Source organism: Pteropus vampyrus, unplaced genomic scaffold (genome assembly GCF_000151845.1).
Source record: "Pteropus vampyrus isolate Shadow unplaced genomic scaffold, Pvam_2.0 Scaffold79, whole genome shotgun sequence".
NCBI lineage: Eukaryota > Metazoa > Chordata > Mammalia > Chiroptera > Pteropodidae > Pteropus > Pteropus vampyrus.
This window is the reverse complement of record NW_011888860.1, coordinates 2755924-2773098: the sequence shown is the minus strand read 5'-3', so window position 1 is coordinate 2773098 and position 17175 is coordinate 2755924. Positions and strand designations below refer to the sequence as shown.

Here is a 17175-nt window from a genome sequence, read left to right as displayed (position 1 = left end):
AGTCCTATTAGACCTCACTTAACTTTAACTTCTTAAGGCCCTACCTCAAAATGCAGTCATACTGTGGGTTAAGGCTTAAACATGTGCATAACAGGAGTCTTACTGAGAAGAAAGTTGATATTGGTGTTAGAGGCCTATAGTCCCAATAATATGAAAGATGTCACTCCTTTTTTTCCAAATTCAGTAATAGTAGGTTTCCTGAGCACTGTAAACCCTGACATAGACTTAACCTCTAGACATTAATGATATGAATCACATACAGAACTATCCCAAAGTTAAACCATTTCAGAGTTGTTCATGATATAAAACTGTATTTTTAGAAAGTCATTAAGTATCATCTGTCTAAACAAATATAGCTAATTTTTTAGCAGTATTAGTAATCACAGTATTCTGTATATATAAAACTACTACAAATTTATAGTAAATTAATGTTAACAGAGGAAATTAAAAAAAAATACTAGCTAGAAGTTTATAAGCCATACAAGTTGTTAATTTTGATTATATGTATTATCACTGGTGTTGGAGACAAATGGAAAGATGTGCAAAAATATAGAATGCATTATAATTGGTAGACCTAAAAAACAATATGATAAAACGTGACTACAAATAGAATACGAATATATGGTGGTATGTGAGGAAAATAAGAAATCCTGAAAAATAGCTTAGGGTATATAGCCATTATGGAAGGTCTTACAAAAAGAAGGGTACGGTGGTGGTTTCAGGTCACATTTAACTTTTAGAATCTTGTTCTTAGAAAAAGATAGATAAGATTCATTCATTCATCTAATGATGATAGTGCTGATGGTGCCAGGCAGTAGTGGAGTTAAGATTGGGGAGCAAAACCAAAATCTCTGTACTCCTGGCCCTCAGATCCTAGTCAGGGAACAGACAATAAAGTAAATGAGAAAAACACATAGTATATTAGATGCAATAATCACTATAAAGAAAAATAAAGCAGGAAAGAGAGAGAGGGCATTGCACAGAGGGATCATTGAGAAGATAACATTTGAGCAAAGACTTAAGAGAAAGGGAGTTTGTCACTTGGATGATTAAGGGAAGCTGTCTTCTGGAGGAAAAAAGCAGAAATGCAAAAGGGGAGAGTAAGAGAAGAGGTCAGCAGCGTAACGGAGTCCAGATTGGTCGGGGCCTCTTAGGTCATTGTCCAGAGTTTGCGTTTACTCTGAGATAGGAATTCATTGGACAGTTCTGAGCAGAGGAAACAATCAGTTTGGCTTCCAGACTGAGAATGGACTCAAAGGGAAGCAAGTATGGAAACAGAGAGACCAATGAAGAGGCTGTGAAATTAATCCAGGTGAGACATGACGGTGGCTTGGACCCAGGTGGCAATAGTGGAGGTGGTGAGAAATGGTTGTGGTCTGGATATATGTTAGAAGTAGAAACAACAGGATGAATTGATAGATAAGCTATTGAGTGAGAGAGAAAAGGAGGAATCGGGGGTAACTCCAAGGATTTTTAGCCATACCAACTGAAGGATGGAGTTGCCATTAACTGAAATGAGGAAGAGTAAAGGAGGAGCAGGTTTCCTAGGGGGAGGCCAGAAAGCTGTCTTTTGGATATGTTAAGTTCAAGATTCTACACCTAAGTGCCTGCTGTTAAGTAGACTCTGGGACTTGAGAGTCTGGAGTTCAGGAAAGAAGTCTTAGCAGGATATATGAGTTCCAGAATGGTCAGCATTTAGATAGCATTTAAAACCATGGGCAGGAATGAGATCGCAGAGAACATGAGTATAAATGGTATTGTTTTCAATGTGCAGCCGGTCGGCAAGGTTGCCTGTTTCTCTCCAGCTACATTCAGCTATGGGCTAATAGGTTCAGCATAAGCAGAGTTGGTTTAACCGGCCAGTGATGTTGTCCTGCAGCAAGGATAGAAAAGCAAGAGAGAGCAGGAAACTAGAAGATACGATGGCAGCCCAAGGGCAGGGAAACGGCGGGATCACTGGTCCAAGAGATAATCAGATAGCCCTCCTGCACCCTTCTCTGAGAACAACCTTTGGCCCATCTTCTGTTCTTCGTGTTGATCATCACGAAGGATATTCCATATGCATTTGTCAGTTTTCAGGACGTTGAGAATCATTACCACAGTCTCTTTCCACATTTGTTTGTCAAGACAGCCTTAACTTGCCAGCCATTGTCCTTGTATCATATGCCTCCTGCAGCAGGCAAGAGCATTTCTTTTTTAACTTCCTGCCAGACTGAAAAAGATATGACTGGCATCTTTCTAATAAAACAGATAAAATATTAATTTTTATCTAATAAAATAGATTTAAAAATAAAATTTAGATTTTTTTAGTAGTATTATTACTTTAACATTTTTACATCTTCTCTCTAGAGAAATTAATTGTATCAATTAATTTGCTCTGTGTTTGGCCATAGGACACTCCTGCAAACTTCTCAGGAAGAACATGGGAATGATTGTTATAAATGAGGGCTCTCTCGATGTAAGTAAAATCATTTTTTTTAATCCTTTAACAACTTAATCATCTTGTAGTATTCTCTTTTATAGTTGTGAAAATACTTTATCTTTGTGAGATTAAAAGATGCCTTACTACTACTGTTCTGCTGTAACGTAGAGTACACTGTTTTAAACAACATGGATGTACGTAGATTCTGGCTTTCTGTCTGTGACAGCTAAAAGAAATTGCTCAGTGTTGTGAGACAAAAAGCTGCATTATGTCAGGAGGTAACTGAGTGACTGCAACTTGTTCATATCTATCAGGATATACTGTATATTAAGCATTTAATATTCTGTTTTATCTTTCAGTGATAATATATATTTTGCCTCTTTAAAAAAAAAAAAACTGTGAAAGCTATTGAACAACACAAAATAACCATTCCTAATAAGAAAGTTTTATTTTTAGTGTTCTGATATAAATTCCTAGGATATCTTTTTTTCATGGCTACAATCACATGAATTTACATTTGGAAAAGGGGGAAACATTTGTTCAGTGTACAGTGTAAAGTAGGAATTAACAAAAAAAATATGTAGGTCAAGCGTCTTGTAAATATTTTAAAGTAAAGGTGAGTATTTGTAATTTAAGGTGGAAGACAGAACAGGAGAGATGATTTACCTGAAATAGTCATTGTGACACAAAGAGCAAAGCAGAGAAAATCTTATATTTAGGGATGTTGGTAAAGCCAGGAGGCCAAATATGTGAAAGGGAGGGTGCAGAGTTAAGTGTTTAGAAGTCAGGCGGAGAACAGAAATTATGAGTAAGAAGTATTTGACTTATGCTTTTTAACTTGGAATGATGATCTTTTCATTATTTGTCCTCAAAACAAGCCTTGTGATGCCTTTCCCTTTCTTGTGACATCTTTGAGCAAACTGTAGCCTAGGAATAATACATGATTTTGAAACCATGAAAGTTGCTTACACCTTTAATTGTTGGAGAAATACTTTTTTTGCGAACCAAGCTTTAATCCTAAAAACACAAACCAAAAAAGCCAGCCTGCAGTTGGAAGACTTTCCATTTTATTTATTTGTCTCGTAGGCCTTGTGTTAGGCACTGGGAACACACCACTAAATAAAATATTGTGGACTCTGCCTCCTTAGAGCTTACCATTGTCTCTGTTCTTCACCTCCATATACATTAATTTTGGTTTATTATATCCAAGTTACACGTTGTGAAAAATTATGACTCGCCTTCCAAATGCTTACAAATTAGCCTCGCCTTCCAAATGCTTACAAATTAGCCTCGCCTTCCAAATGCTTACAAATAATAAGGGCAGCAAAATGCATATGAGTAACAGTACTAAACAGATACGTAAACAAGGTGTAGATATTTACTGTGAAGATATTATGTACTTTAAGGGAGGAAGTATACAGGGCCATTAGGTTAGATAGAGAGAAGTAATCGAGTAAGAAGTGGGTACCTGAAGCAGGAAGTTACTGCCAGTAAGTTCAGGGCATATTTGGGGCATGAAAGAGGGACATCAAACTTGAACACAGGACTATAATTTTTTTAAGTATTTTTTCACTTAATGTAAAATTCAAGTTACAAAAATGGAAACGTACAAATGGTAAAAAGTGTATCTCTCAGCCTTATAACCAAGCCGCCCAGTTTACCTCCCTAGGAACAGCCACTAGTTCTAGTTTTTTTTAACGTTCCTCCAGGGATATTCTGCCATATCTAAAAGCTGTATGCATATGTCTATGCACATGTCCTTTGTTGTTAAACACAGATGACAGCATACTGCCCACACTGCTTTATACTTTAGTTTTCTCACTTAATATATCTTAGCAATTGTTCTGTAATTACATATATGAAGCTACCTAATTCTTTTTTAATGGCGGCATAGTATTTATAAGGTATCTAAAGAAATGACATAGGCAGTTAAAATTACAAAGGTAGTCTCAGGTCAAGTGTGGAAAGCTGTGCCAGGTTTAAGAATTTGCCTTCAGAGGCGAGAGGAGCAACTTCATCAGCCTCTTAAAAGTGGTAAGATGTGTATGAGCAAGTTTGAAAGAGTGGGAGGGCATGAGGTACAGGCAAGAGATCAGGATAAGAGCGTAATAAGAGGAAATGAGGTCACCAGTGCCCAAGATGCGGTGTGAGAGAAGTTCAGAGAGACCGAACCCACGTGATGCCTGGTGAAGGAGACATCAAGGGTGGCTCCAGAACTGAGTTGCAGTTGTTCACATTGCAAAAACCTCGGCAGAAGCATTTCTATAGTCCTTGTAGATGTTTAGGCCTTTGTCAGCAACATGGGTTGTACGTGGTACATGATTTTTATGACCCTGAAAGGAAACAGAGGTAGGACCTGTGACACTGAAGGAAAAGCATGACAAGCCATGCTTGATTTCACATGTGATTCCTTCTATCTGGATAGACTTTCAAGTTATGCAGTTTCTCCAACTCTTCGATAAATATGTTCTGATTTCACATGTGATTCCTTCTATCTGGATAGACTTTCAAGTTATGCAGTTTCTCCAACTCTTCGATAAATATGTTCTGTTAAATAAAATCTGTTAAGTATTTTAAATATCAAGTAATATACATAGTAATTTCAAGGGGAAAAAAGGGAAATGCCAAAAATATTCAGTGTATTATATCATGTATTATTAAGACAATGGTATTTATTTTCATTTTGAAATTTCCAGGATAGTAACTCAAAAGTCATAAACACCCTCCAAGGTATTTGCACTCCCTATTTCTACTGGTGCAAACACAGGGTAGGACTCTCAAGGGAATACTCAATTTCAGTGTAAGATGGGACCATGTCTGTCTATTTTGGTTCACCATTTTCTCTCTCAGTGCTCAACAAATTGCTTAGCACATAGTACTCCATAAATACTTGAGAAGTAAGTCACTGAGTGTTTTTAAATTAAGGACTTCCTTTAAAAAAAAAAAAAAAAGTTGTATGTCAGTTTTAAATTTGGTAGTAATCAATCATGTCTGAAATTTTAAAAATAAAATGGCTAGAAATGTGCTTAGCAATTCAAGTGACAGTTTGGTATGGAAGATCACAGGCAAACGCTATGGCTGAATGGATTAACACTAACTTGTTCAGCTCCAGACTACCAAGCACTCTTGCATTGCAGATGAGTTAAGTGGTTACTTTACAAATCTGGCTTTTTAGGATCAGACCTGCTATGTAGTACTCTTGCTTCTCAGCAGGAAAAGAAGCATCATTTTGCATAGCTCCTTCAGATTTCATGTCATAAAATCCACTGCTGAGATTTTAGGCAAATCATTAGATGTGCTAGAATGCCTGTAGGTAAATCATTATTTATTTTTTCATTGCCATGGAAAAGAAAAGCATCTTACGGGTTCAGATTATACTGATAGTAATAAAATATGAGTTTACCATTCAGTCAGTACAAAGAATAATTAACATTTAGATAATAAACTTACAAACGTAATGTCTTAGGAAATAAATTGATGTGTGTTTTGTCATGTGATGATTTTAAAGAATGTACTGAAATTATTTCTTGAAATATCACAGTAGTTAAGAGCACTGTTCTGCCCTAACCTCATTGTGGGATGTTGGGCAAACTGGAAATTAGATAACTTCTTTAAGCCAGTTTCGCTGCCTATAAAATGAGGAAAATATACTCTTGGCACAAGATTGGTATGGTTAGCACAGGGTATGGAACTTATAAAGATGTTATAAAATTTTGTAGAAAAATAGTATTTCAGTCACTTGCAAGTTATTTTGTATAATGATAATTTTATTACATTTTTATTATTGTATATTGATCATTTATTACATATTATTTTCCCATATTTTATTTTTCCTAAAATAGCAAGTTATAAATGTAAATCCTTTTTTGCGTAAGTGATGTATATTGCTATAAAATTCAAATTTTCTACCAAAACATTATTATTAATACTGTTAAAGCTGAATATGTTTTTATGTTGAAATTATATAAAGTATCATATTTGAGGCTCTTAAATTTCCAAGTAGAAAAACCTTTCTCCTGGTGATCACTGTAGTAAAAATCTTTGTCCTCCCATAATCCAGCTCATCTAAAAAAATTACCATTTGGTTTTCTAGTTTTCTCATTTTGAGTTTTAACATGATTATTCTTCTTGAAAAATTAATGGCTATTTGGCATTTTTTAAACCTTTAAGTAATCATAAAACCAAACTACAGTTGAAAATGCAAACAAGCAGAATGAAAGTCTTGCTCTACAGAGCTAATACAGAAATCTAACTGGCTTTCCTGCCTCTGCCCACCCAGCCCCATTCCCAGCCAGAGCAGCACCCCTGCTACCTACCTAGCTATTGTCCAGTGTTGCCAGAGTCAGTAAAAAGAGTTTCTTTGAAAGCTTAATCCTATTTTGTTTAATTTAGAAAATAAGAATTTCATGCATAAACATCATTAAGAGTCCTCCACTTGATGAAAATCTGTCAGACACTTATAATAAATAGATAATTTAGGTAATTTGTATAATTTGTAATCATCCTACTTTGAACCACTTTATTGGAGGTTCTGATTCTGTTCTTGATATAAGTTATTTCCTTAAGGGTCTAAAAGAGCAGAAATGTCAAATTAGTGGCTTGAATTATACATCGTATTTCTCTAACTCCACCCGAAAAGTATCCCACAGACTTCTCAGAAACCCCTTTCACTTAATGATCAAGATCCAGGGGATTCTTCTAGCACCTCTTTTATATCTTAAGTTTATCATAAAGTAATTTGATCAAACAAATTTGTTTGAAGTCTGTTAAAACTAGAGACATCTAAAAATGTGAACTAGTAACTAGGGAATCTCATATATGATGTTTTTACCTCCCAATGTCTATTTAATGTTCTAAAACAATTCTGGAAGGATTGAGTTTATGTTACATTAAGGATTGTAATTGTTGTGTTATTCAAATCCCCCATAGTATACCAACTCTGTGAATCTCTGGAAATACTTTTAGGTGACTCAAAATATTATTTTTAATTGATGTGGTCTTTTTTCTAAAAGGTAGAAAAATTTTGAAAACTTGTTTCATTGAGATAGCTCAGGATTTTACTACCCTCATCTGTCAAGTCTCGGGTGAGTGGGAGGGACCATAATTTCTTAAGCTACTAACTCTGTAGGTGCCAAAACAATCTTTCTTGAGTCTTACATGATGTACCCTTACCCTTGGTCTCTCCTTCTTCTAGCAACTCTTTTATATGGAGAGTCGTTGGATCTGTCCTGGGAAGTAGAACTGGATCTTAAATCCCTTCTTACTATTTTCACTCCTTTCTACCATCTAGCTTCCCTAGAAACAAAAAAGAAGGCCAGAGAGGAAATTTACTGACTATATATTTATTGAATCCACAGGAATGATGATTAAATATGTATGTAGAGAGCTTGGAAAAATAAATTTCCTCCACTCAAAGTCAAAAGGCTTCTAGTATTCCCAAATTTAATTCCTAAGAAGCCCTGATCATCTCAGCAGTTTTCTAGATAGTCTCTGCTGCTAGTGACATTCACATTCAGCCTGATGAGGAATCCGCACTTGATATGCGGGAAGCAGCATATGGATCCCAAAGGAAAGTGCAGCATTCTGACTTTCTATGAAAAGAGAACTCTACACCCCAGCAGGGTTCTGTGCACTGCTGTTATAGTCATAAGAAAAGCAATGGCTTAAGTTTATGGAACGCCTAATTTTTGTACTAGGTACTGGACTAAGGACTTTACAGGGACCATTACATTTACCCCTGAAAACATTAGTGGGCAGATATTATTATGCCCAATTTAGAAAGGTTAACTTGACCTCTAGTGCTAAGTGCCACTGGAGAATGTATCTAAGTCATTGGATTCCAGAGCCTAAGCAAATAGATATTTCTGGGCCTCAGCTGCCAGTTAGTTACTCTTAAAAACAGGAGTAATAATAACATTCACCTATAGGGTGTTGTGAGGATTAAACAAAGCACCATACCTTTTAAATACTTAGAAACAATGCCTGGCGTTTAGTAAGGGCTTAAGAAATACAGACCATTATCATAATCATCATTATTGTTATTTCTTTTAGCACTATTATTCCTGGGGGAAAAGGGAGAGAGTTCTTTGTTGCCTTCTGCCATAAGAAGTGATTTTAAATAGCAATCCTTCTCATTACTTAAATTTCTCTGCTTAATTTCATAATATGACCCCAAGTCAGCCTAAGTTTGGTTATGGATACCAGTGCTTCCCCTCACCGATGTATTTTACAGAAAATAAATTGCTAGCCACATTTGGTATTAACAAGTACAAGAATATATATTTTCAACACATTAGTAAAAGAAAGCCTTTACAGTATTGTTCCTTTTTTTCTAGCTGAATTTGATTTTCTAACACCGTGTAAGCTTCAAATATAACTTACAGAACATTCATGACATAAACGATAAAGCTGTCATCCGTACCCTTTTAAGTTCGACTTATATGTATTATGCAGACAAACCTCACTGTTTGGGGAACCAGCCACTGTTGAATGGCCTCTGAAAGAAATTCAGAGCAAGCAAGTTATTGACTTAACTCCAGAAAAGGAGGGTAAAAGAGAATTGGGACTACTTCAGGTTTTGTCTTGATATGTCCCATGAGTCTCATACAATACATTTTGTATTGCTTTGAAAAATAGTTTCGGCAGGTTTTAAACCACACTGAGTTTCCCTCCACCGCCAGCACTGGAGCTTTAGTACTGTGAATTTTCATTTATCATTATTAGCAAAGCTGTCCCAGCTTTTTGGCCTGAAAATTCTAAGATCTTAGTATAACTTTTATGGTGTCAATTTATCCCTATTAGAAGCAAAGATAAGTTTTTATAATGTCCCATCGTGAGATGATTGTTCAAGTACTATCTGGCACACTGCTTACTCCAAGTATCTCTCAATGAAGAAAGCCACCTTTGTTACGTTTGAAAGAAATGATTTAGTAAAAAATGTAAACATTACAAAAAGTGAAAATAACATATGAACAAATTATCTATTCTCCTCTCCTCTAATTTAAGACAGTGTCTGCCACAAGCCAGAGTATGTGGTTATAAAAGTTCCATCAAACCCATTGTCTGGTCTCATGAGAAATGAATGTGTCCACTTTTCTCAAACAAAATCTAGTAATCCTGGCTTGTGTGCAAACCCCTAAGTGAAATTGTTTACAAATTCAGTGTTTCTGTTTTGAGAAATTCTTCCTCCTCCATGTGTGAACATTCTTTATCTCTCTTTTTGGCTGAACATCTAAACTCTTTCAAGAGCTCCCTGAGACCGAGATTACAGATAAGTGCTTCTAACCAGTCAGCCCCCTTGCCACTCACCCCACAGCTTGTTGACATTTCTGAGGGGAGCAGGTGGTACCTTGTGACTTTTTTTCATCTCTGCCACCCATATCTTTTGATGAGTCAGCACAACCATAAAATTGGCAGTTTATAGAAAACCTACTATGCACCAGGTGTATTTGCATACATCAGTCTCTGCTCCTATTAGACTGGCATTTTTCGCCTCTATTTCAGATAGAGACTGAGATTATAACTGGTGAGTGCAGGATCCTGAATTTCAACCTCGATTGCTGTGAGCCCAAGCTGTTCTTTTTGTTTTTAAATAACCATACCTTCTCCAGTGGCAGCAGAGACATGGTTGCAGCAGGAAGCGTTCTGGGAGGCATCCCCTACATTTTCTAACTTGTCCCTACCTTCTTTCCCACTCCACCAGGACTAAGCAGCTGATGGAGGGATGCCCCTCTGGAAAATGGTGGTGTTTGAGCATCTTGCATTTATGGAATTCAGGAAGGACCCTATATTTTGTTTTACTAATACAACAATTGAACATAAGATTTTATTGAATGAATGTACATATGAAACAATGGAAATGGTGTGCATTTGGGATCTGCACTGAGAAAATACAACAGATTATGATTCTTCTATATTCCTACATTAATTAATTCAAACCATTAAGAAAATAGTCCCAACATTAGCCTTCTTCGTGGTTCTGGGTAACAATTTTTCGCAGGCCCTGGTTGTTACTGTCTCCAAACCACTGATTTGGTAATTTGCTTATTTTCAAAAGATCGGTTGTATATTCTGAGCAGTCTCTTCCTGGCTGAGTCGAAGGCACTAGGAGAGACTGGATGTCTGCCGCCCCTGTGCCCCCAGAGTGCTTCCTTCTGCGTGAGTCACTGCCGCCACTGGAGAATATTTAATATCAAGCTCAAAATAAGTGTTAGGGGGCTTTCAGTGGTGGTTTATAATAATTACTGTGAGGGTTTTGGTAGAAGCCTTTATCCACAAAACTATTTAAATTATATAATTATATCCCCTACCTCACTCTTCCTTCCTTTCCCTGGATTTGTCTCTGTTTGCTATGTACCCCCACCCCAACACTGAAACATAAACTTGGACCCAGATTTAACACTTCTCCGCCTCTCTCTCTCTCTAGGGTACCGTAAGTGAGACTAGATGCCTCACAAGGAGTCATTTGCCTGATGGAACCTATCATAATCCTAAATCCCACCCCATGCCCAGGGGCCGAGCAATTTACCCAGTGTTACAACTTCCTCTTCTTGCCTTCTTCCATTTTGTAACCCTTGACCTTTTTCAGATGGCATGACCCCACGGGGAGATTGGACCATTTCCTCAATTACAGTGTTTTATGTCTCCTCCTGCCCTAGAAAGCCCATATCAGCAAAGCATGGAATTTTTTTGGTCTGTTTCCCTCTCTATTATATTTAGCAATATGTATTGATTGAATGCATTTGCTTGGCTGCCTTCCATAGAGTTTTTTTGAAGAATCTCTTTGACCATATGTTTTTAATGATTTCACCTTCTGTCTGTCCTTCCCCATATTTGAAAAATTGTTTTATGTTGGTTTGGTTCTATATGAATAGGTTTTTAAAAACTACATTCTAATATAGTCAGGGAGTTTAGAAACACCAAAACTTTTTGGTGAGAAACCATGTCTGAGAGAGTTAGTGACCCTGACCAGGGTGAATACTAAATGGACCAGTCGTATACAAATGTAGTTTCTGTACCCTTGGGCAACTCTTTACAACTTACTGCAGCCTGCAGTAGCTAAAGGAGGAGTTGGTATATGCGTTGAAGAGGGGTATATGGAATGTTCAGTGTTCCACTGAATCAATAACACATCGTCAAAAAGTAATACCCAGTAATTTATTCATGTTGCTATTACGGGAGTCACAAGTCACTCTTTAAGAATGTGCTAACATTGTCCATACTTGATATGGTCGTAATATGTTATTAAGAATGTCCTTGGAATGTTCTGTTAATTTATAATTTTAGGGCGTGAACACTTGGAGAGTGTAAAACTAAAAACTGAAACATTATTTGGTCATAAATTTGTAAATAAGTAACCTGCCTCATGTCTTAAAGGATGAGATGGGGCCACAGACCACCAAAACAGTTAACAAGATATGTATTAGTTTAAGATTCGTATGTATATCCTCATTTGACATTTTAAATGAATTTATAGTAGGTTTTAAAAGGTAGACCTTTAGCAAACTAAATGTTTTTTTACCCCCTGATAAATATTTACTTATTTGCTTTTAAAAACAATATCTAAGAAGAGAAGTTGATGGTGTTATATCTGAAGAACAAGTCCTGTGTATTTTCTTTTTCACCAGTTATTTTAAACCTAGTATTTATGAAGCATTCATTTATATATAACACTATTTTATACAATTTTACATTATATAACTTTGTATTCTTTATGGACGCTTAAAGTCTAACATAGGTATTGATGTAATCATCTATGCCAAAAACATACAGATATTAAGAAAGAAATACCAAGTCAGTTTGTAACTTTCAAGTTATTTTCAGCTCAAGAGTTGTAACAGGTTGGAGACAGAAATTAAGAGAAAAGGAAAAACACTCTAGGTTGGTGTGTAAACATTTGTCCTCCTGCTATGTACCAAGAGCTGTATGCCATTAGAGAAAAGAGAATGCTCTGTATCCTAGAACTGAGAGAAAAGAGGTTTCAGATACTTTTTATGTAGTGGAAGACGTAGCTGGTAAAATTGAGTGTTAGCAGTGAAAGATAGACCGAAATGAAATTGCTCTTGAGAGATATCAGAAGTAAAATGATCTCAGTAATATCCCACTTGGATTGCACTAACGTTGGGAGTGCTTGACAGTTTGCAGATCTTTCTTCTTCAAGTGTTGGCACCTCCATCAGGTCTAACGTCAGAGGAAGGGAAAGAACTAGTGTCTCTCGGATGTTAACCATGAGCCAAACACTGCGTAGGGCACTTGACTCTCAAGTAAAGGAGTTAGCACATTTTGTCACCACAATAATCCTACAAAACAGATATTAACCCAGTGTTATAAATCAGAAAATTTAAATTTGTAAATTTAGAGAAGTTAAGTAACCTGCCTAAAGAAAAATAGCCATAAGTGACAGCACAATGATTCAACCGAAGCCATTCTGACAGTCAAATAGAGACAGTCAAACAAAAAAATAAAATAATGAGTTAGATTGGAATACTTATGTACTTCTGGTCCCCTCCCCCCAAAAAAGTTTATCAATAGACCATAAAATTAACTGTGACACTTTTTCATGTAATGTGTAATATATGAAAAAGAGCCCTGAACCTCTGTAGCCATCTGATCCAAGTGTTGTGGAGTTCTTGGTGTCTTTGCTTAAGGGAGTTGTTGAAACGATTCCTTAATTTCTCATTTAGTCTTTCCTTTTTTCATCATTGAGGACTTTTTTCAAAATGTTATTTGATTTTTACCTTATACTCTACATCCACTTGAAGTTGAAGAGAATGTTGAGATCTCAGCCATAGTATGTTTTGGCTTCTTTATAGTATGTTTCAGTTCTTTACGATGTGGCTTAATCATTTTTTCAAAATTTTCAGCGCCCAGAAGCATCATCTGATCCCTCTGGCCGGCTTTGACTTTTTAACGTCCTACTTTTTTATAGCTGTACATTTGTGTGTTATATGTGGACAGTGGTTTCCTCTACACCGATTGGTGACTTGTGCATATCAGCTAAGGAGTTATTTTACAGTGGCTCAGCCTCTAGCAGGTTATCTTGTATAAGTAGAGTTACCATCTTCGTTCAGCAAGATTCCTGCAAGTGTTTTCCTGTAACATTGTGTTACATCTTGCTCTATATATGGAATGTAATTGAAAGTAAGAAGTAAGAAGTTCAGGCTTCTTAAACTTAGGTCCATCCTGACAAGGGCAAAAGTTGTATGTCTTCCAAGGGCGAGTCATCATTAGCCCCAGTTGTATGCTTGCTTCAGTTAACTGTTGTAAACTCATGAAGGAAAGGAAACAAATCCAAGAACAATGAAATACATTGTTAAATATTGTGTCTGAAAGTCTAAGTATAGTTCAGAATTTTTTTTCTTCCTGGGAATAGAATCCTCCTTATAACCTAAGTTTATCATTTGACCTGCATGCATTTAACAGATTCCAAGGAATAAATATAAATGCCAAGTGTTTGTTTTAAGACCCAAACACCAATATATACTTTGCACTAAATAAGTATAAATATACTTTTTTCTTTTAACTTCTGCTGTTTGGGCTTAGCCTTGCTAATGACACCCTCTGAGACACAGGTTAGTGATTGTACATTATTTACTGTCACTATAAGTAACTGTGACCCTGGAGCAAGGTGTGGAAGCTACTACCATTAGGTATTGCATGTTGGACTATTTCTCTGTAATCTTCACCTCATCTCTGCTAGTTAAACTTAGCTAACCAGGCTTCTAGTCAAAGGTTAGAGGCTTTTATTTTCCTTTCCTTAGGGATATTTCCACATTTTCTACTAGGGTGTTCCTTGGATATGTTCTAAGTAAGACTATTTGTCCTGTAAACCTCTGAAGGAAATCAGGGAAAAAAAACCAAAAGGCTAGAAGCTGAAAAGGGCCATTTTTATGCAGGTGCTCTGTGCAACATTACACTTTGGGCCATCAAAAACATAGTTCTTAGGTGGCCTAATGTTCTTTGCACATCTGGCCTCTGGCTTCTTTAGACTTCCAAGCAGACTTTTTGCCAAAGTGAAAATGACATCTTGCATGCTGTGATACTTTCCAAACAACTCAGGACTTTTGGTTTATCTCACTATAAAACTGCATCAGATTTCATTGTCTGAAGTGCCTTCTGTGATTTTTATCAAGGGGTTCTTTTTGGTAAAGGTCATGTAAAAGTAACGCAAAATATTACCATAAAGTTTCCAGTCTGTGATTTCTTTACAATTGTCATCTTATGAACATGTTGTCTGTTTTGCCTGGCTATGTCCTAAAGATGGCTGTGTTCTAATGGAACTTTATTAAGGTCTTCTGGTCCAAGCTATCTGTGTAAGCAGTTCTACGTGGCCTAATTATCTAACAAGCATCTTTCTTTATTTTTCTTTTCCAAGCATATGTCTTTTAAACCAAATAAATATTGTTTATTTCTAATTGGCCCACTTTTATACAACCTAGTTTGATCACTAAGTAGCCAGTCTGGGTGTTCATTCTATTATATTTATTAAACAATTTATATTATTTGAGATAGAAGTAGACATTGGATACTAACTTCCACTTTGTTCTCCATTTTTTCTATAATAAGATAAGCATATTAACATTTTACTATTATTTTAATTAAAAGTATCCAAGATTATGTAATTTTATAGGCAGCAGAAAATGTCCTCAAAATGGTCACATGAGAAAACCATTGTAACTTCTCACAAGGTATTCTCCAATCATTAACGATTTAGTTATTCTTTCCTTCCATGCTTTTTCATTTTACTTCATCTCTTCATCAAGGCCTCAGCCTTGAAAGAAAAATAGAGATGTTATTTTGTATCTCATGCTATGGTATATAAGTATAAACAGAGTATTTGAAGAATCTAAAAGTTGGAAGTATTTACCTGGAGAACTCAGGAAAATTTAGCTCAAGGGAACATTTATTGTTTTATTTATTCAGTATTTTAGTATGTAATCTTGAAGGAAAAAAAAATAATAATGGCAATGGAGACATGACAATGCCAGAGAGAAGTGGGAGAAACAAGTGAGAAAAGAACACAGTTCTTCCTCCTGGCTCAAAAATTAGGGAGGATTAAATAAAGGGAAATTTTTAGGTTAAGAGAGGAAAGTTGAAGGAATTCTTTCTGATATAGATGTTCTCAGTAAAGCATGTAGATATTTGCTGATGTGACAGGGACCAAATCTGGAATCTTGAGAGGAAAAGGTCTGGAGTAGTCTCTGGGAAAAATGGAATCCACTAGCCATGGATAAAACTCAAGATCAGCAGCAATGAGCACCGATAGAAGGGAAGAGAACTAGAGTAGAGCCTGTCCTCGTGGTGAGGTGATTTTTTCCCTTCTGTGTTTTCAGCTCTAAGAACAGAAGAGAATGTTGCTTGTGGCCTCAGCTGTGAATTGGCAAGGAAGGAGAGCATGGTAGGAGGTCCAGGGGCTGAGGACCTGAGCACTTGGCTGTGTGCAGGGCTGTGGGTAGAGAGAATAGAGTTGACTGGAGTGTTCATGTGTGATGCAGGTTATGGGAGGTGCAAGCAAATTCCACTTTCCCTGTGGCTCCTTCCCTTACTTGGATCTCCACCTGGTAAGGTTCCTGAACCCTGACCTTGCCCCTTGCCTGTCTTCCCAAATTGTCTTTACTTCTGACTCTCCCTGATTATAGCAGCAGATGCTTCTTTTCTTTTGGTCCATAAAGATTGTAGAACAAGGAGATACAGAGTTTTTATTTTGTTATACTATGTGGTCTTTTATTCTTTTTCCGATTTAGCTTCTCATTTATATATTTTCACTTTCACATGTCACTAATTTTAAACAGTTAAACATTTCCCCCTTCAGTAGCAAAAAGAAAACAAAGCAACAGCTAATATAGTAATAAATTTATTTCTAGCTACAGGAGATAAGCTTCAGTGCACTATGGCCATAAAGTAAGGCTCTCAGCTGAAGGGAGAAACAATAAACTTTCAATAAATAAAAGAATTTTAAAATACTCCTGGCAGTATAAATAACTGTAAAATATAACTTGTAACTGGCAGCATACAGCCAACACCAGAGCTACTTACAAAAGAAAACTGTGAACTAAAATAAGAAAATGTTTGTAGTTTTTCACTGTTACCTTGCACCCTAGGTGGGCTGGCTGGGGAACTCACTATGGGAAGTTTTTGACTCACCTTTTGAAATGTCATCTCTGTTACATCTCCTGACACTTTTAGATTTGCTGAAGATCTGTGATAATCACCAAGGAAACCCAGGGGTACTGATGCCACAAATAAGAGAGTTCTCAACAGACGTTAAGGTGTTGGAGAACACTTTCGAAAGGAGAGAGAGTGGGGCACACAGGGCCACGTCCCCCAGGTTGAATAATGAGAGAGCTCACACAGTTCAGGAGTTGACTTTCAGTCTTACTCTGAAGATGATCTTTAAAGAAATTTTAAGTTCTCCTGAGGCCCAGCTTAGGTCTCATTTGGGTTTTCAGCTCAGGAGACCCTTGAGCAAAAGCTTAAAAAAATACACTGGCATTTTAGTGAGTAATGCTTTGGTTTGTTGAAGTAATGGGTTATTCTCTAGAAAATTAAGGAGCAGGCAAGAGACTACCTCTGTCCTCTCTCTCTCCCCCTTCCCTTCTTCCTTCCTTCCCTCCCTCTCTCTTCCCTCTCCCCCTCTCAAATCAGAAGTGATAATAGAGGGGGAAATGGACTGCTGCCAATAGAATGAAATCAGAATTTATCAGTGCTCTCATTCAATAAATTTGTATTTCCCCAGCATTTGTAATTGCAGGCAC

The 17175-nt window shown here is 36.6% G+C and overlaps 1 protein-coding gene across 1 annotated transcript in view; it reads left to right on the top strand.

The window, feature by feature from the left end:
• The window catches only part of ATP8A1 (ATPase phospholipid transporting 8A1), a 234393-nt gene that overhangs the window by 150098 nt on the left and 67120 nt on the right, over positions 1-17175 (top strand). The window contains exons 24-25 of the mRNA XM_023532240.1: positions 1295-1312; positions 2394-2458. Coding sequence (XP_023388008.1) covers positions 1295-1312; positions 2394-2458 — 83 coding nt within the window. The remainder of the gene's footprint in view (positions 1-1294; positions 1313-2393; positions 2459-17175) is intronic.